General features: G+C 48.4%; 1 protein-coding gene across 1 annotated transcript in view; it reads right to left on the reverse strand.

Annotated features, from left to right (window-relative positions):
* The window catches only part of SVIL (supervillin), a gene marked incomplete at both ends in the record, with an annotated part of 99,713 nt that overhangs the window by 70,575 nt on the left and 8,134 nt on the right, over positions 1-21,004 (reverse strand). Inside the window, 4 exons of the mRNA XM_080717151.1 lie at positions 1,682-1,762; positions 7,591-8,227; positions 10,266-10,417; positions 10,514-10,571. Coding sequence (XP_080573277.1) covers positions 1,682-1,762; positions 7,591-8,227; positions 10,266-10,417; positions 10,514-10,571 — 928 coding nt within the window. The remainder of the gene's footprint in view (positions 1-1,681; positions 1,763-7,590; positions 8,228-10,265; positions 10,418-10,513; positions 10,572-21,004) is intronic.

Consider the following 21,004-nt stretch of genomic DNA (forward strand, 5'->3'; position numbering starts at 1 on the left):
TGAAACATCCACAAGCTTTTTCATGCAAACTCGATTCCCATAGTTCATGCAAACTACGGTCATCCACACAAGTCACGTGACCAATCTGAACCTCTTGCTTACAGGAGTAGCAACAGTGCGTTAGAGAAAGAGTCGTTCCTGAAACAGTGCGTTAGAGAAAGAGAGTCGTTCCTGAAAGTGTGAAAGAAGGGCCAGTCCCCTCCGCCCTGATGCGCCCCTGGTTAAAACCTCCTCCAAAAGAGGCTGCTCTTGTTGTTTCTGGAGTTGTTATTTACATTTCTGAGAGCAAAGCTGAAATCCATCTCAAAAGCCACAGAGCTTTTCCCATCAAGGCAGAAGCGAACTAGCCAAGAGTTTGGCATGGAGCCTTAAGAGTCTTGGGCAACCAAGATGCCCGTTTTAAGCTTCAGTTGTCTGGCTTTTTAAATGGGAATAAAAGAGGGCTGGGGCTGGAGCCCACGGGAGAGGACTTGCCTAGCACCTGCAGGGCCCAGGGCACCACAAAGAAAACACAAAGTCTACGGCAGTGACACCATGTATGGAGTGTGGGATTTGCAAAACTTGTGGCTTAATGTTTAGCAAAGGGTAAACAGGTGTGTCAGCTAGTTCTTTTACTATTTTTAAAGTACCATGACTGGAGAAAAGGGGAAACCATTCAAACTGAGAACAGATCAGTGATTGGTTGTAACCTTTTAAAAAAAGAGTCATCTTAGAATGGGAAAAGCAATTTCTTGGGGGGAAAATAAACTTTGATTTATGTGAGACAATCAGCAAAAGTCATTATTTCAGAATAGTCCTTTGAAGGACAGGTATATCCTGCTAAATTACATATAAACTCCTCTGAGTTTTAAATACAATATCCACAAATTTATCAAATAAAAATGAGAAGCATACTTAAAAGGTAGTCACTGTGAACAATTTATGGGGGCCCAGTGTTCTGAGTAGTCGTTTTTCCCGGAGACTGGCCAGTGTTGGAGGTTTTCATATTTACAAGCTCTGTTAATCAAGAGGACTGAAATGTGGTCAGGCCCTCCTGTGGAATGTGAGCTTGTAATCACAGACGATCTGAATGCTGTCCTCAGCGGAGAACAGTCACTGTTGGGAATGCAGTGCATGGCGCTTTGTCCTTCCAGTGACTCGGTCATTCCGACTTCCGCCTCTCCCCACCCCCAAACACAAAAACGAAATCATAGAAGGCTTTGTCTGCTTTTCAGACCACATGCCCTAAATGTAATTGTTGAAAATTGACTGGTTTGGGGACGAGGAGGCGGAAGCGCTGGGCAGGGGGTGGGGCAGGAGGGGCACTGGGAGGATGTGGCCAAGGGCTGCCCAGCACTCACTGCTGCCCCTGCTGGCAGCTCCGTGTGACCTGGTGAGAAGCTGGACCAGGAGGGGTGGTCAGAGGTGGGGGGAGGGAAGGAGGGAGGGAAGGAGGGAGGGAGGGAGGGAGGGAGGGAGGGAGGGAGAGGAGGAGGAAGGCTGTCAGCAAGGATTAGCGGCCTGGGAGAGGAAAGCAAAGGATTAGGAAGCACCTTCTCTTTGAACAGGTGATTTTCAAGCACATGGCCATTAAAAAGGGCGCAGGTCGAGTCAGCCTTAGCCAATGTGGGGAGGGCAGGCAGGTCAGAGGGGAGGCGGGAGAGCATCCCGGAGCCAGAGCGGCAGTCAACGCGAGCTGTACCTGGACGGCCAGTTGATAAGGGAAGGTGTGTCCCCTTCAGAATCTTTCTGGAGAAACCACTCGTGTTGGACTTTCCCTGGGCTACCATGTACAAAAGACAAAACTTCAGATAATTCCTCTTACAACTTAACTTCCACAAATCTTGTCGAAGCCCTCGGTAAAGAGCCAAATATAAAGATATTGTTCGTGCAAAACAATGCCCGCCAAATAAAGGAAATAAATACAAAGAAACTCAAAGAGATCGGACTTTTAGTTGCCAGTGTGTTTTCCTTTCATCACTGGGTAATGCAGTCAGCACCACAGTCACAAGTGCTAACTTGGCCCACTTGGCTGAGTGCTTGCTAACGCCCGCCTGTATGGACGACCCAGAGGCCACGGGAAAGCCTGGATCACGTTAAGATGGCGCCCAGCTGACTTACGCATTCATTCTTTGACGCTCAAGCAAATAAAACAGAGAGTAGAATGTGACAAAGTAAGCCTGCTGGGCTGACGATTTTTAGAGGAAGGTCACAGGCAAGGGGAGCCTTGTGCTAAGGATGCAAAACGACTCACAGGACAGAGGCAGGGTTATCCTGCCAAGACGCACGAAAGCAGACTCAGGTCCCCATGAGCTGACCTGCAGACCTCTGCAGCACTAGCTGAAAGCACGGTGCAGCTCCCAGCGATTGCCACAGGAGCTGAGCGGGAATTAGAATGAAATTAACTTGCTTTTTAGTCGGAGTTGGGCTCAAGCTGCCAGGCCAGAGCTCGCTCCCACCATCAGGTGGCCTGCCGCAGCCGCCGAACTCCGTCCTGTTGCACACTTGGACTTAGTTGTTTCTCCAGTAAAATCCCAACCCTGCGCTCCCCTGTCCTCCCGCTTCCCTCTCCCCAGAACTGCAGCAGTCTCCCGCAGAAAAGAATTAAGATGCAGGTGATTTTCGGTTCCACTTGGAGGGTAAAGGGCCGGATTTCTGAACACCTGTTTGGATCAAGGAACGTGTATCGTCTGCAGCTAAGGATGAAAGACAACTTGGAAAGTATGTAGAGGCCAGAGAGAACAAAACACGGACGCTTTGGGGACAGTGTCACGTGTCCATAACTTGCATGCCCACCTCACAGAGCTATTCTGAGGTCCTAACACAGCCAGGTATAATGGGGTGCTTTGTCAACCGTGACTTTGCCATCCAGTGTTTTGAAAATGACCTTCAAGGACATGAATAAGACTTAGTGTCGCCATGAAAAATTATCAGGAGTTTTCTCAAGGATAGGGTGGGTCAGCATTTCTGAGATGAAAATCACAGGTGGACATGGTGGCCCATGCCCATAATCCTAGTACTTGGGAGGCTGAAATAGAATCGCAGATTCGAGGCCAGCCTCGGCAATTTATAGCAAGACCCTCGGCAACTTAGTAAGACCCTGTTTCAAAATAAAACATAAAAGAGAGCTTGGGGTGTAGTTCAAACGTAGAATGCCCCTGGGTTCAATCCCTAGTTCAAGTAAATTAATATATACATAATATATATTTTGTAAAAGTATGAAATTTATGCTAAGAGAAATACAGCAAGTGATGTGTGCCTGTATCACTTTGAATCGTACTGTGTTGTGTAATTACAATGTACCAAGAAAAGTATTTTAAAAATTATGGAACTTATTTCTGGAGTCAAGGGATACTGTTTTCAAGGGGTACTTTAATAGCAGGTGAGTTTTAAATATATGATCAAAAAGAGATCACACTAGAATCATGCCTATTATTTATTTATTTATTTAACTTGCATGGATGCTGTTATTTTATGCGGCGGTCCTTACTATAATGCTTAACTTGTTTTGATAAATAAGTCTTGGTTAAAAAAAATTAACGGGTAGGAGGAAAGAAGGGGGTATAGCTCAGTGGTGGAGCATTCGCCAGGCATGCATGAAGCTCTGGGTTTGAACTTCAGCACTAAAATTAAATAAATAATTACATAAAACGACTAGGTTAATGGAGGGGAGAGTGAGGGTGCAGGTCAGTGGTAGCGTGTGCGTGCGTCCCACGTGTGAGACCTTGAGTTCAATGCCCAGGACTTTATCAAATTCCATCTTGCTAGTTTCCACCTGCGACAGTCCGGATGCGCACCCCTCCTTAGGTCCCCAGAGGCGGGGCTCGGTGGCAGGCCTGGAGCCAGGAGAGGGTCTGTGGGGTCTCGGCCTCTTGGTCCCTCTCTGCTGTGTGGCTGGCTGTGTAAGTGGCCTGTCTGCTCAGCCCGTTACGTGTGTTGTCCTGACCAGAGGCCCAGAGTGACAGGCTGCCTGATTTTGGACTAGAACCTCCAGAACCATGACCTAAAGAAACCTTTTCTCGCTGGGCGTGGTGGGCACGCTTGTCATCCCCGCGCTTGGGAGGCAGAGTCAGGAGGATAGCACAGGTTCGGAGCCAGCCGCGCTGCCTTAAGAGACCCTGTTTCCAAATAAAAATATAAAACAGATCTGGGAGTATAGCCCGGAGGTAGAAGGGCTTCCAGGTACTGTAGTACCACCAAAAAAGAAGAAGAAGAAAAAAGAAAGAAGCCTTTTCTCTCTGTGGGTTAGTTGCCTCAGGCGTTTCATCGTAGCCTTGGGGAGCTATGCACACACCCACTACTGCTGCGCCGGCCTGTGCTCTCTGTCCTTGTTCTCTTCCTTCTCTCCCTCTCTCTCATCCCTGTTCCCGATGTATCTCTCTTCCCTCCCTCATTCTTTCGGCCATCAAGCATATTTTCAAATCTCTCCTCAGAAATCTGAAGAGAAATCTGTAGGGAGGCCACGCTATCTGAGATGTCCCCGGACTTGAACAGGAGGATCAGGTGAATGGCGTAGCCCTCCTGGAACCAGAGACCTCGTCCCCTCAGGCCCAGGGAATGCAACGTCTGCTCCGCTTGGCCTCCCTGACCGTAAGTGATTCTCCTGCACACCAATCCTCTACCCTCTACCTGCTACTTCTAAAATACATCCTCTACATGCTTGCTTCCAAACCCTCAGGTGTGTCCCAATGTCCACAAGGCACTGGCCAAAGGCCCGGTCCCGGCATCTAAGGAGTTCCAAGACTGGTCCCTCCCTGGCTGTCCAGCCGCACCTCAGCCCCTCCTGCCACGGCTGCATTGGGTGGGCAACAGCGGCCCTGCCCGCAGAGCCTCCCCTCCACATCTAGCACGCTCACCACGTCCTTAGGAGCGTGGTCCAGCTACATCCCCAAGGAGAAGGAATTAGCACCCATGCTTGGTACCCAGAAGACCAACTCTGGCTTCCAGAACCATGACCACCCTGCGGGGGCTCAGCCATTTCCCACATTTTAAAAATGAGGTGTCCAGCTAGGATCCCAATGCCTGGCACACAGCAAGCTCCGTACAATTGTGTGTGTGTGTGTGTGTGTGTGTGTGTGTGTGTGTGTGTGGCATGCATGTGTGTGTTTTTCACTGAGGGCTAAACCCAGGGGTATTATACCTCTGAGCTATACCCCTAGCCCTATTTTAATTTTATTTTAATTTTGAAAGAGGGTCTCAATAAATTGCAGAGGTGATCCTCCTGTCTCCGCCGCCCAAGTACTGGGATTATAGGTGTGCGTCACCACGCTGGGCTTCAGTGGAACATTCTTGAATAATTCGCTAAACCACCTCAGAGCCTAAATTAACTCCCAAACCAAGGCTGAGCCGGAGTCACCCCAGGTTGTGTTTCGACTTCACTTACAAGGCTCTTTAAATACCGCATGTAAATCATCCTAGAATGTTTCTACAATGTCCCTGGGCAGACCTTCTTTCCTAAGACCTCTCCCCTTCCAAGGGCAAACCCCGCACTCTTCCCCTCTCTGACGGGAAGCAGCACTGATGCACACACGAGGGGGCGCAGACGTGAAATTTCTGAGCCGGAGCCTGTGCGCGCGTGGGGTATAGGCTCCATTTTTATTAGCATGCATCTGTCGTCTCAATCAAGTGATGTTTTAAATCCTTGGGCTTTTTTCCAAGTATAATATGAATTTTTAATTAAGTAATCTACAGAATTACTTTTGGTTCTAAGAGTCTAAAGTTCTTTAACACAGAAAACGTATTCTGTGAGGGTTAGGGTGAGCCAGCTCCCCAGAGGGGGAGGGCACGTCCGCTGGAGAGTCCTAGGGTTACTGTAGGAGGAGGTGGTGACTTCAAAGACGTCAGGAAGGGTGTTTGATGTCCGAGAGGCTGGTGGAATTCTTTTCCCAGGAAGAAGTCCCCTGAGCTCTCTCCTACAAGAGCTAGTTGCTCTCAAGAGCTACAAGAGCTAGTTGTTTACATCGCTAAGAACATCGCAACATCCTTTAGCTCCTTTTAACTCCTGAGTCAACTAAAAGGTGCTCCCTGCCCCCACAGCAAAGTGACTTCTAGCCCAGTAAAGTCAGCCTCACCATGTGGGCGTCCGGCTGCAAGGACATAAAAGCTTCCAATTGTACCACACGACTCAGCTCCTGAAGAAGGCTGTTCACTTCTGCATCTCATTAAAATAAACAGTTCACCTGCTAAGAGTCACTTGTCGGAAAAGTAGCTATCCTGCCTATCTCCTTAGGAGTAAGATGGGCAAGGGCCTGCGCTCTCGGACGGAACGCTGCGTTGAAAGTCTAACACACAGGATGGTTCAGCTCCTGTGCACTGCAGCCTGGTGCTGTGGGGACACATTCGTATTTAATTCAATGAACACGCATCGTCACCTGTCAGTGAGAACAGTTAGAAGATGGAGAAGAAGGAGAGAGGAGGAGGACTGGACTTTGTATTAACAGCCCCAAGCTGGGAGAGCAGCGGGCGTGCATGCGTCCCAACAGCGGGACAAGTCTGTGAGGTGCACAGGAGTTTGCTTTGGACGGACTGGCCTGAGATCTGCCAGGATGCCCTCCCCTGGCTCCGGGACCATGTGTTAGAGATCCTGCTGGCCAGAGTGGACAGGAGCCGAGGGCAGGCAGAAAGCCCAGGGTCACGTGGCCCTGCAGACATCTCTAGCCCTGTGTGGACAGACAATACCACTAGAACTAGGAGAGGCTGAGACTCTGAGATGGTTGGAAATACGCCTCTCATCAGATGAGCAAACGCATCGTTTCCCAGGACTTAAGGCGGAGACTGGGGGATTGCAAGCGCGGGGCCAGCTCGGCAACTTAGTGAGACCTAGCCAGACCTAGCCAGACCCAGGCTCAGAATAAAAAGTAAAGAGGGCTAGGGGTGTAGCGTGGAGGTAGAATGAGCCCAGGTTCAGTCCCCAGGGCACCAAAGAAATGGAGGGAGGGAGGGAGGACAGAAGGGGAGCAGGAAGGGCCCCACTGACCACGAGCCCTTCTTTCTCGGTGGCTCTGGCTGCATGTTGGGCTCTCTACAAAGCTTCCTTCTGGAGGGCGCCAGAAGGTCCCGCTCTGGCTTTCTGAACCAGCCCCCATTTTCCTTTTACCAGTGACTCATGCAACCAATACAACAGATAAAAATACTAACTCAGGCTTACTTGGCAAATGTCGGCCAGCGTGCAGAACACTGAGCCACAGGAGCCCAGAGAAGTAACAGAGGCACCGAGGGAGACATCATCCCCGCCGTGAGAAACCGGGCATGTGTAGGTTAGGGAGCACAGGGTTTCCACGCCCCTGAGCGGGCACGGGGAGCCCTGCCCAAGCAATCGCCCGCCAGAGGCAACCCCCACGAGTATCCCCCTACACCTACTGAATCATTTTCAAAAACAACACAAGAAACACCAGCAAAAAGCATGTAAGGCGCCTTGCTGGTACCAGTACTGGGCAAGTTCAAAAAATGTGTTTATAGCCTTATACACATATCTACATACATACATGTGTATACCTATGACACACATATATGTTTATGTCTATAATAACACCTGTACTTGTTATCACACACACGCATATCTATCATTTCCCCAGCACGGGAGGCCAGGAGGCCGGCAGCCTCCATGCTCACCTGGACCACGCCTCGGCGGGCGTCGGGTCGCCCGTGGAGTGGCTCAGGGAGGCGGGCTGCTGGAGCGAGGAGCTGAGCGCCTGCTTTGGGGCCCTTGGCACCTCAGCGGAGGTGGAGTCCCGCCCCGAGATGGCGAAGGGCGTGGGTGCCTCTGCCGCGGCGGGCAGGTCGAGGGCCTGGCGGGCGGCCCTGGGCTCTGCACGCCTCTGGGTCTCCACGCTGAGCACCTCCGTGTCCACGCAGTCCCTGGGTTCCGGGGCGCAGGGCCGGGGGAAGGCGGAGCGCGGCTCCCTGCCGACCTCCTCGGGGTCCTCGCTCTTCCCGCCCCGCTTCTCTGCAGCATCCAGGTCCTTCCTGGGCCTGGTGTACCGAGACGAGTACTCGCAGTCGGCCTCCGGGTCCAGGGTCAGCCCGTACTTCTCGGCCAGCTGCCGCCGCCTCTCGGCTTTGTACCTGGCCATTCTCTGGGCTTTGGACTCGAGGCTGTGGGGGTCCATGGACTCGAGGCTGTGGGGGTCCATGGCGCCTGAGCCGCAGGACCGGTCACCGTGGACGCCTGAGGTTTCTGGGCAGTATTTGGATCGAGTTTGCTTTTCCACGGAAGAATCGGACGTGTCCTCCTCCTCATTGGATCGACCTGCAAGAAGACCACAAGGTGGTGCCTAGAGACTCCAGGCTGGCGCCCGGCCGCAGGACCAGCGCTATGAGGGCATTCTAGGAACCCAGGGGGCGCTGCCAGATGTGCCCACATCAGCTGGGCTGAAACGCCTTCCTGCCCTGTGAGCCCCGAAGGCCGCTACCTTTAATTTTTATTTTTTGGTGCTGGGGATAGAACTCAGAGGCATTCTACCTCCAAGTTATACCCCCACACCAATTTTATTTCTTATTTTGAAAAAGGGTTTCATTAAGTTTCCAAGGCTGGCATCGAACCTGCGATCCTCCTGTCTCAGCCTCTCAAGTACTGGGATTACAAACCTGCGCCACCACGCCTGCCTCGCCCCTTCTTGTTTTTGAGTTTAGTATCTCACATGTGAGGCCACAGGACAAGTTCAGAGTCTTCTGAAGAGATGGCAGATAGTGGAAATGCTCTCATTTGACAAGCAACGGGTGTGGTTTCCGAGGCTCTGAGAGTAAATAGAACCAATGGGCTGTCTACCATCTACCTGCTTTGTGTTTTCATAAATACGTGAAAGCTACTCGTGTAAAAAAACTACATATCACAGCATACAGATGGACATCTTAGAGTTTTTTTTTTTACAGAAGTGTTTTTTGTAATTGTAGCATACATACGTGATGCCAGAAATGTCTAACATAAAGAAAATAAAGGTAAAAACCTCAAATCAGCATTATACACTATATACTAATAACCTGAGAATTCTATATTTTCTTTCCAGTCTTGTGTCCTTCCTTCCTGCCTGCCTTCGTCACTGGGGATTGAACCCAGAGGCATTCTACCTCTGGGCTACACCCCAGTCCTTCTTACTTTTTATTTTAAAATGGGGTCTTGTTAAGTTGCCGATGCTGGCTTCGAACCCGAGATCCTCCTGCCTCGGTTTACTAGGTACTTAGATGACAGGCATGCGCCACCACACCCTGCACTTCTTTTCTTCTATGTGAAATATTTAATGTCATTAATGTTTCATACAAAGTATCTTCTTATATTTGGAAACCTTACTTTGGGCATGTCAATTTTTAAGCTTCAGAATATCCTGTCCAACAGGCATTCCATCAATAATTAAACCTTTGCCATACTGCACACACTTCTAACTTAATCAATCTGATTTTATGATAACTACCCCAGCAGAGAGGACATAGGAACAGAACTGCTTTGCCAGGTGTGATCCCAGTACTTGGGAGGCTGAGACAAGAGGATCGCAGTTTTGAGGCCAGCTTCAACAAAACTTAGCAAGACCCTGTTTCAAAACAAAAATTAAAATACAGCTGGGGTTGTAAAATACAACAGAGGTTGAATGCCTTTGGGTACAATCTCCAGGACAAATAAATAAATAGACTTGCTTTATGGAAGGGTATCTCATTCATTCTAAGACACATGCTAAGTGTTAATTGTATTCTAGAAGGTCTGCAGGGCTTTAGGGTTATGTATGCAATAGATGTTTCCTCTAAATACTAAATGTTTGTTTGTTTGCTTTAATCGGCTTTGATCAGCCGGACATGGTGGTGCACATCTGTGATTCTTGTACCTGGGAGGCTGAGGTGGAAGGATCACAGGTATGCGGCCGGCCTCGGCAGCTTAACGAGACCTTGCTTCCAAATAAAGAATAAAATATGGCTGGGGTGTAATGTGGAGATGGAATGCTTCAATGCTTCAGGTTCAATCCTCATTTTCCTACTTGTTTACTAGGGGTGTGTGTGTGTGTGTGTGTGTGTGTGTGTGTGTGTGTGTGTGTGAGAGAGAGAGAGGGGGGGGGGAGAGAGAGACAGAGGGAGAGAATTGAACCCAGGGGCATTCTATCTCCAAGCTGCACCCCCAGCCCTTTTTATTCTTTTATTTGGAAACGGGATCTCGCTAGATTCCCGAGAGTCTTACTGAGTTGCTGAAGCTGTGCTCACACCTGCGATCCCCCTGCCTCAGCCCCCCAAGCACCGGGATGCCCCCGGATTACTGGTCAGGGCCACCTCAGAAGGTGCCTGGCTGGCCCCGGCGGGCGGCTCACCGGCGTGGGGGCTGGCCGGGTCGGAGGCGCGCATGTATCTGGGTGTGTCCTCCTCCAGCAGGCGGTGGGTCACCAACCCCGCGCAGCTCTGCAGCAGGATGGGCTGGGTGTCATTCTCGATCCCCTCCAAACGCCGCGCAATTCTCTCTTTTCTGTGCAATACACCCAGCAAACAAATAAACCACAGACAGTGAGTGCGACCCGCGCCGGGGGACTCCGGGGCTGCCTGGTTACTAAGCGTATCTTACCTTTTCATTTCTAAAAATTCTTTTGTCTTTGGTTCAAAGATTTTTCTTAATTCTGCAACTAAAGCAAAACAAGCAGAGAGGAGCAAAATGAAAGTCGTTAGTTAGAAGCCACGCATGGGGCACGTGCTTACTGACCACGGATTTCCGTCATCTCCCACGCAACGGGGACGTAATGTTGCCCCAGTCCCTGATTTCCTGGATCGCCCTCCCTCCCTCTCTCTTCTTTCTTTCTTTTTGTACTGGTGACTGAACCCAGAGGCATCTACCTTCCAGCCAGACAGCAGCCCTTTTTATTTTGAAACAAGGTTTGCCGAGGTTGCCGAGGCCTCCGCCCGTGATCCTCCCTGCTTCAGCCTCTCAGTTGGGATTACAGGAGAGCGCCAGCACTGCAGCTTGGAGTCTGCTTTCTAGTAGGGGAGGCAGATGTATAATGAATACACGTGTGCACACACAATCACATGAGGACACACACACACACACATGCACGCACACACACGCACACACACACACACCACACACACACGCACACACACACGCACACACACACGCACGCACACGCACGCACACACACATGCACACGCACAAACACACCTCACACACACAAACGCACACACACACCACACACATGCACACACACCACACATACACGCACACACACATGCACACACACCACACACACGCACACACACACCACATACCACACACACACACACCACACACACACACACCACACACACACACACACACACACACACACACACACACACACACACACACCAGGCTAAGAAGTAAAGGAACACAGGACAGGGAGCTGGGAGTCAAAGGGTCCTGACTGCAAGATTTCTAGTAAGGCTTACTTTTTTTTAGCAGAAATACCAATAATATATTAGAAATACCAAATTTCTAATTTTTGTTAGGTTTAATAAAGTATTTTAAGCCAGGCGTGATGGCGCACGCGTGTAATCCCAGCATTCTGGAGGTTGAGACAGGAGGATCGCGGTTCGCGGACAGCCTCAGCTACTTAGGCCCTCAGCAACTCAGTGAGACCCGGTTTCAAAATAAAGAATAAAAAATAGGGCTGGGGGTGTAGCTCGGAGGTCAAATGCCCCTGGGTTCCATCCCCAGACCCACAAAAAATAAATAAATAAAGTATTTTAAACTTTTATTCTGAAAAGTATTTACAAAAGTCGGGACTAAGTCAGGCACGGTGGCACGTGTTTGCAATCCCATACATGGAGCTAAGACAGTAGGATCACGGGTTCAAGGCCAGCTCCAGCAAGCAAGGGAGACCGTCAGCAGCCCAGAGAGACCCTGTTTCGAAACACAAAAGGGAAGGGACAGAGCTCAGAGGTAGAGTGCCCCTCGGCTCAATCCTCGGGACTGCCCCGCAAAAACATGGAGACTAGTATTATGAATCACCAGCAGGCCGCCAGCAGCAGTAGTGAAGAACTCACAGCCTCTCTTACTCCATCCCACATGCTCGGTACACCCCCCTATAGACTGCTTCCAAGGTCACGGATGCGCATGTCTCAGTAAACTGCAGGTCACTGGCTCCCACCGCCAGGAAACACCAGCGGCGTTTGTGTCTAGCTCTAATGGAGGTGGGTGACGGATAAACCATCAGCCAGTCCTTCTGGCCACACAAGATGACCAGAAGAAATGATTTCCTGGGAGGTTGCGAGGTTCCCATGACTCTGGCTACAGGGCTGCTATGGCCCTGAGATGCCCGGCGATGGCTTTTGTGGAGAAATGGCCAAGGTTGGTAGGAAATAAATGTCTTTGTTCTCTTCCTCTACTTTCAGTAGCAACCATGAGCAATTCTTCTGAGCTGCTTCCATTGAAGCAACAGGAAGGCGGGAGAGAGAGAGAGAGAGAAAAGGAAAGAGAGAAAGGCCAGTGGTGCTTGAGAGGCTGAGTCATGGGACAAGCTCCAGGGGGTGCTGGTGGTGAGGGTGTGAATACACAGAACTGACTTCTCAGCGTCTTCCATTTCTGTTTCTTAAAGGGGTCAGTGTTGGTAATGAGTCAAAGTCACAGGTGCACACATGTGATTTTTATAATGCTCCTTGTGCTCAGAGATTTAAACCTTGTTTCTCTTTATGTTATGTTATTTATTTATCTATGATTTAGCGGTCCTGGGGATGGAGGCCAGGGGCACTGTACCTCTGAGCTGTACCCCAGCCCTAATTTTTTAGTCTTTTTATTTTTTGAAACAGGGTCTCAGTTGTACTAGTATTGGGGAGAGGTTTTAAAATGTATTAATGTATCAGTATTGGGAAAGATTTCCAATTCTGAAAATATATCGTTTATACTAAGAGAAAGCCAGAGCCAGGGAAGGGGCTTCTTTACATTTCTAAAAGAGAAACAAATGGCCTAAGGGATAGAAAGAAATCACAGACCCCGGAAAAGCAATTTAACACATCTTGGGGATAAAACAAAGGTGGAAAGGTCTGTGTCAGAAGGAGGACGGGCCACCCCCAATCCAGCTGGAGACAGCAGAAACAGAGCCGGGCTAGAGATAGGGCAGCCTATCTCTAGATCAAAGGACCTGCTGTGGACTGGTTCAGGATAAGAACGCAGCATACTGGGGTTCTGAGGTATTTCCATTCGAATTGCCCCCCTGTGCCTCTCCCTCGGGCACAGGGCTGTAACTATCTCCTGTATTTCTAGCTTTTTAATAAACTTCTTTAAATCTTCAGCAACTGTCCAAGCTCTGCATATTTATTCTTAGCTTAGGACAAGAATCCACGGGTTTTCTGTTTTTCTGTCTGTGTGGTCGTGGTGGGGGAATTACTTCTCCCCGCACACACCAAACACATTTCACCGCAATATCAGTGAGTCGCAAAGGGCCTCGCTAAGGAGCTGAGGCTGTCCGCAAACCACGATCCTCTGGTCTCGGCCTCCTGAATGCTGGTATTACAAGTGTGTTCCACCACGCCTGGCTCTCTTTAATTTTAAGTGGCAGCCCCCTTAAGACTTTGGATAAACTAGCTTTTGTTCAGGTAGCTAGCTTCAAAAAAATCTCTCAGTTGGGCCTGGTGGGCACGCCTAGATTCCCAGTGCTTGGGAGGCTGAGACTGGAGATTGTGGGGTGGAGGCCAGCCTCAGCAACTTAGCGAGACTCTTTCGAAATGAAAAATAAAAAGGCTGGGGTCTAGCCGGGTGTAGAATGCTCCTGGATTTAATCCAGAGGAGGAGGAGGAGGGAAGAAGGAGGGAGGAGGAGGAGCAGGAGGGAGGAGGAGCAGGAGGGAGGAGGAGCAGGAGGGAGGAGGAGCAGGAGGGGGAGGAGGAGGAGCAGGAGGGAGGAGGAGGAGCAGGAAGGAGGAGGAGGAGCAGGAAGGAGGAGGAGGAGCAGGAGGGAGGAGGAGCAGGAGGGAGGAGGAGCAGGAGGGAGGAGGAGCAGGAGGGAGGAGGAGGAGCAGGAGGGGGAGGAGGAGGAGCAGGAGGGAGGAGGAGGAGCAGGAAGGAGGAGGAGGAGCAGGAGGGAGGAGGAGGAGCAGGAAGGAGGAGGAGGACCAGGAGGGAGGAGGAGGACCAGGAGGGAGGAGGAGGACCAGGAGGGAGGAGGTTGGCCTCTCTAGGAATGAGAGGGGTGGAAGAGCGGGGGCGCTTGCTCTGCGGTGTTAATTAGCTTCCCATTCAGAAGACACAGATGCCAGGGGACGCGCATCCCGCCATCCCGCCTGACAGGAGCAGGCTTGCCTAAGAATAGCCTCCCGGTTGACAAATTAGCTCCAGTGAGATTACGATGATGAAGCTTTCACGGCTGGTAGTACGTATTTGGAAATAATTTTCAAGGATGATATCCACCAGAGACTCTTAGTTAATGACTTAAACCCTGAAGAGGGAGAAGAGAATAGACCTGTATTCTTCAGAAGTTTTCAAGATGCTATCGAAGCCAGGTGCGGTGGCACAAGCCTGTAACCCCGGTACTTGGGAGGCCCAAACTGCAGGGTCACGGTTTGAGGCCAGCATGTGGTAACCTAGTAAGACTGTTTCAAAATAAAAAAAATTAAATAGGTCTTGGGGTGTAGTTCTGAGATAGAATACTCTGGGTGCAATCCGAGAGAGAGAGAGAGAGAGAGAGAGAGAGAGAGAGAGAGAGGGGGGGGGGGGGGAGAAAGAAGAAGAAGAAGAAGAAGAAGAAGAAGAAGAAGAAGAAGAAGAAGAAGGAGGAGGAGGAGGAGGAGGAGGAGGAGGAGGAGGAGGGAGGAGGAGGGGAAGGAGGGGGAGGAGGAGGAGGAGGAGGAGGAGGAGGAGGAGGAGGAGGAGGCAGGCAGGCTATTGAAACTAAATTCCAAAAGTATGGAAAGGGATTCTTAAACCCATGTCTCCATCTCATGGCTGAGACATGCAATGTACCAGTCGGATACTAATGGGATCCTAAATAGTATAAAGACGCTCGTCTTTCCCATCTCCTAATTATTTCAACTGGGTTAGTACAAAAAACAGAAACACACACAGGGTTGTGTAGCTGCCTTTGGAAAAAGTTAAGGTACACTTGTTTCTGCTCTAATTAGAGACTTTTGAAAATGACTACCATTTCACAAAAATTTATTTTCAAATTTTCTACAGAAATTACACAAAGAAAAAAATTTTTAAAAAGAGATTCCAACAGTATGTGAAAAGGCTGAGCCACAGTGCTCTCGCTCCCATTCTAGGAGGAAGAAGGCACTCGCTGGGAGGCACGCCAGCCCCCAGGCTCCGTGTGGCTGCAGACCCCTCCTCCACCTCTCTGTCCTCGGCAGAGTGATTTCTGGTTCCGCTCCTTATGCCTGGCGTCCTGAGTTCTGAAGAAAAGCCTGGCCTGACAGAGCAAGATGTTAGCTGCTTTGCGTTCTCTTTTTCTGTCTGTTGGTCTGTCTTTCTCTGTGTTACTGTGGATTGAATCCAGAAGCATTCTGCCTCCAAGCTCTACCTCCCAACCCTATTTCATTTTTTTATTTTGAAGCACGGTCTCAGTAAGTTGCTGAGGGCCTTGCTAAATTGCTAAGGCTGGCCTTGAACCTCCTTGATCCTCCGATCCTCTATCTCAGCCTTCTAAGTACAGGGATTACAGGTGTGCGCCACCACACTGGCTGAGACAGGAGGATCTTGGTTTGCGGTCAGCCTCAGGTACTTAATGAGGTCCTTTGTAACTCAGTGAGACCCTGTTTGAAAATAAAGAATAAAAAATAGGGCTGGGGATATAGCATGGAGAAAGAATGCCCCAGATTGCATCCGTGGGGGGAAAAAAAAAATATATATATATATATATATATATATATATATATATATATATATATATATATATATATATATATATATGGCTGGGGTTGTTGCTCAGAGGTAGAATGCTCCTGGGTTCCATCCTCAGTACTGCAAAAAAAAAACAAAAAACAAAAAAACAAAAAAACAAAAATAACTGCAGAACCAGAATCCCAGAGAATCCTAGAGACCTTCAGATAACATTTGACTGTGTCGCACCCTCCTTATTCTGTGCAGGGCTAGCACAAAGCATATGAAACACTGTGATGTTTACCCTCCAGGAAAGTGCTATGTTTATAACTAGCCTTAGTTAGTCCAGGTTAAGTGCCAGGTATCGACAGGGGGTGGGAGAAGGCAAAAAGGAGCCACGGTCCCCGCCTCCTGCCGCGGGCCCAGCGCACCTGCTTTCCCTCCACACACGGGCCCTGTTGCGCACACCTCTTCCCCAAGATGGAACTTTAAAGTCAAGAGCCCTCGTCTTCTCAGAGCTAGGCCTCAGCCTGGATGCCTTCCCACCCGTTCTCTTCTCACATGTTGACGTTTGAGCAGTGAGCGGCGGACTTGGGTCTGGGGATGTTACTGTCTGGTTTCAATACTCTGGGAGAAGAGCAGGTGAAGAGGACGTGTCCAGAGCAGTGACAGCCACGAGGGGCGGGCAGGCCACGTCGTCCCCCACGCCTCGCTGCCTCTTCCTGGACAGAACAGCTGGCCAGCCGAGTGAGTACCCCACCTGGCAGCCGCGGACGTCTGGGCAGACGGTCCCAGGACAGCACCCAACAGACACACCGTGGACGGACACTGTCAGGGCCGCGGACTCGGGAGGCTGGATCATGATTGGATCACAGCAGAGGTGCTGGCGGGCCCTCCTCCGCAGCACGGCGCACATCCCTGGCTCTCCTGCTACATGCTAAGTCACACCCAGTTCCGAGACACAAAAATACTCCCATATCAGCCAGGCACACGCTTGTAATCCCCGCGCTTGAGAGGCTGAGACAGGAGGATCACACAGGTTCAAGGCCAGTCTAAGCTACTTAGCGAGGCTCTCAGCAACTGAGTGAGACCCTGTTTCTAAATAAAATATAAAATAGGTCTGGGAGGATAGCCTGGAGGTAGAAAGCCCCTGTGTTCAATCTTCAGTACCACAAAACAAACAATCAAACAAACAAACACCCCAAACGCTATTGTTCTTGGAAGCTAGCATCTATCAATCAACATAATAGGTTCTGGAAATGACTATCTGATTATCTTACAAAGGAATAAAATGAGGACACAAATTAAAATATTCTTTAAGTGAGCTTATTAATTCCTTGTGGAAATCTACATTGAGTACTTTAGGGAACAAAACAAAACAAAAATTTCTTCAGCTGACAGACTCTCGATCCTCTCAATCCGTCCTTTCTAGAAAATACATTTGTAAAACTTTCTGTTACTAAGATTTGCCTCCTTCCCATAGACAGAACATACACATTTCATGCCAGACAGACAATTTGAGCTGGGCTCCTTTCTGCAAGTCTACAATTTAAAAGAAAGACAAGTAAAACAAACATGTACGACGGTCGCCTCTGTGTATCTCATGGGAAACACTTGAGTCGTAAAAGAGAAGATGATGTTTGATGTGAAAAGCTGATGTGTGTGCAGCTGTTTTTTCCCGTCCTGAACTTTATATGCTTCCTGTGGTCCTCGTTAGGCACTCCCCCTGAATTCTGGGCAGGTTTATTACAGAGTATTGCAAAAAAGCTAATAAAAAAAGCATGGATTGCGGTCAGCCTTGCTATGAAAGTCCACGTTGTAACGCTACGGTTTCACGTGCAGAGACAATCTAAAACGAGCCAAACTCATCTTCTGAGTCTCGGAGGCTTCTTTCCTTTTAAAATTTTAAATAATTTTAGACTTAGAAAATTTAAAAGATACCTTTCATAATGTGTTAATATTTGATTATAGCTGGTTTACTTTTATCGTTTATTCTCTTTAAATATATTTGTGGGCATATGTATGCATGCCTACACATGCACGCATATTTGCATGTTTCTAAGTATTTAAGAGTAAGCTGCAGCATGATGCCTCCCTATCTGTACGTTATCTGCAAGTTCCTCAGTGTATATTTCGTTAAAAATATCCAACAGGACGATTTTTAGAAGATATTTAAGGTCCAAGTGGCTGTATAGTATGTCATAATTACAATTCATAAATGGCTCAGAGTCAGTAAAAGGCAGATAGGAACAACCAGAGATGGCCCAATTTCCATTATAAAGAAAGTTTTTACTTTGCTTTCAAATATATTGACTTTATTCTGTTGTTGTTGTCTCTTCTGGAGATTGAACCCAAGAGTATTCTACCTCTGAGCTACGCCGCCAGCCCTATTTTACTTTTTATTTGAAATGGGATCTCACTGAGATGCGAAGTGTTCTCACTAAATTGCTGAGGCTGGTCTTGAACTTGAGGTCCTCCTGTTTCAGCTTCCCAAGGACGGGGATTACAGGTGTGTACCACTGTACCTGGCTACATTAAGAATTTTTTTTTTTTTGCACACTAAATTATCTTTTACATGATCCCACGATCTGTTGCTCCTATTTGAGTAATGGTACTCTGGTGGCAAAAAGGAGTCTGTAGTCTCTTTCTTTAGTTATTTGTGATAGAATCCAGTTGGTCAGTTTTCAAATAAGACCATTTAAAGAAATATGACAGCAGGGCTATAATATTCCACATATATTCTTTGTGGAATATACCATATATTCTTTGTAATAAGAATATATAACCTCAATATTCAGGATAATTTGGTCTGCTGGGTGCTTTTATTGGGAAACATAGTTTCTTCAACTAGCTCCAAGAAACTGAAAATTTCTGGTAAAGACATTGCTGAGTTCAGTCCTCGAAACTTAGGAAAAGGAGAATGTTCCAAAGAAATGTAGATGGCGGGGCTGCCAAGAATCCTCCTCTGTCTGTCCCTTGCTGGCCCGAGAGCCCAGGCCGGGCCCAGGCTCCGAGCACCGATCGGACATCCCACGGGAACTGAGCTTGCATTTCAACACTTGGATGGCAGCCTAATACAGAGACAAGCAGCGTAGAAACACGTAACTGCAGAACAAGATGCGGAAGGGGAGGCGATGGAGGAACGGAATGGGCTTCTTCTGGGAATAATGAACATGTTCCGGAGCTGACCACAGGGATGAACACACAACTCCGTGACTGTTCAAAAAGCCAGTGAGCTGTACACTTTACGTGGAGGAATTCTATGCATGTGTATTATATCTTAATAAAGATGTGAAAAAGAGCAGTGCAATTGGTCTATTTTAGAATTCCCAAACGGAAAGTTTATTTTAGCATTAAAACATTTACATAGGTAAGGATTATTAATGCCTTGACTTTTTTGGGGGGAAGGGGGTAGTACTGGGGATTGAACTCAGGGTCATCCTACCTCTGAGCTACACCTCCAGCCCTATTTTTTTTTTTTAAACAGGGTCTCACTAAGTTCCTAGCCACAGGCCTCCAACCTGCGATCCTCCTGTCTCAGTCGCCCAAGTACTGGGATTACAGGTATGTGCAATTAAGCCAGGCAAATCCTATGATTTCTTTGTGATAGGAAGTTAAAGGAGGTTCCCGAGTGATAAAGGAATGGCCGTTTTAACACTCAGTGTCATAGGTGCAAACAAAGAGAAAGGGACATCTGCAGACTTGTGAGCAGCCACGGGACTCTGTCACTGGAGCAAAATTATAATCAATTCCTTCTTAACATTCTATTGCTAAGAGCTGACAGATGAAATCATCGGCACATCTTTTAAGAGAGAGAGACAGAGATTCAAGACAATACCTGGAGTTTTCCAGACGCACCTGCCCAAAGTCACGAAACTATGGGAAATGGAACTGGGGGGACTGAGACCAAACAGACAAAACAAGACAAAACAACAACAAAAAGCCCGGGGTAGACTGAGGGCCAAGACAGAGCCCTTCGTCACTGGGAATAGCTTCTGTCACGCAGAACCATGACGCATCAACTCTTCTCAGCTATTGATAAAATCGACTGGCTCGTTCTCATTCTTTGTTTCATCATATTCATAAATTTTAAATACTTGTGTTTGGCTCAGATTATATTGGGTTCCTTTGTCTTTCACGAAAAAACCCCTAAGCACCGGAAGGACTGCTTCATTTTGCACCTGGCGCACACACCTTTCCATGCGGAACTGTCCACAGCACCTGCCCTCCCCTGAGAGCAGGGAGTCAGAGGCCTTTTTTGTTTTTGGTTTTGGGTACTGGAAGTTGAACGCAGAGGCATTCTACCTCTGAGCGACATCTCCAGCCCTATTTTAATTTAATTAAATTAAAAAAAAATTTGGAACAGGATCTCGCTAAGCTGCTGAAGGTCTTGCTAACTTGCTGAGGCTGGCCTCAAACCTGCGATTCTCCTATCTGGGCCTCCCAAGCAGTAGGATTACATGCGTGCACCACCACGCCTGGCTGGCTGTGTGGTTTTTCCTTGAGGACTTAGCGAGGAGAGCTCAGGAGGTCGCCTTGAAGTTCACTGCCTTTCTGAATACAGTGGTTCCCTGGATTTTTCTGAAGTTTTACTTTCTGTGGTTTCTGTTACCTGTGGTCAACTGTGGTCTGAAAATATTAATATTTGCCTTGACTCTTGCAAGAAAGAGAAGCCACATCATAATTTTTCTATTTCATTAATATTTATGTTGACTTCTTACCATGTCTGATCTATAAATTAAGCTTTATCATAGGTATGTTTGTATAGGAAGGATAATATTATATATCGGGTTCAGTAATATCTGCAGTTTCAGGCATCTACTGGGGGCTTGGAAACAATTCCCCACAGCCAAGTGCCATAAATTACTAGAGTTTTCCTTTCTCATATGAAATCTCATTCTTATTTCTTGGCCTCTGTTTCAGGGGACAGTTTCGTAGGGACCTGACAATGGCAGCGTGTTCCTGGGTAAGCTTCCTGACCAGGCCGAATCTCTGGAGTCTTCCAAACGTCCCTCCGCATCACGCTCTGCCTGGGTGCGTCACCCATTCAGCTCTTCGGGATGTGTCCCATCTGGCAGCCTTTTAAACTGGGCTTTGTTTCTACTAAAAGAATGTTTCTTCTGATCCAGTTTATTTGGGGCTTGATTTTTTTTTCCTTTCAGAAGGAAAGAGAGAGAGAAAAGAAGAGGAAGAAGGAGGAGGAGGAGGAGGAGGAGGAGGAGGAGGGAGAAAGCCTTCCATCAAATCAAACTTGTTTCTTATAAAGGAAGGT

The sequence above is a fragment of the Muscardinus avellanarius genome (genome assembly GCF_963383645.1).
Source record: "Muscardinus avellanarius genome assembly, chromosome: 20".
NCBI lineage: Eukaryota > Metazoa > Chordata > Mammalia > Rodentia > Gliridae > Muscardinus > Muscardinus avellanarius.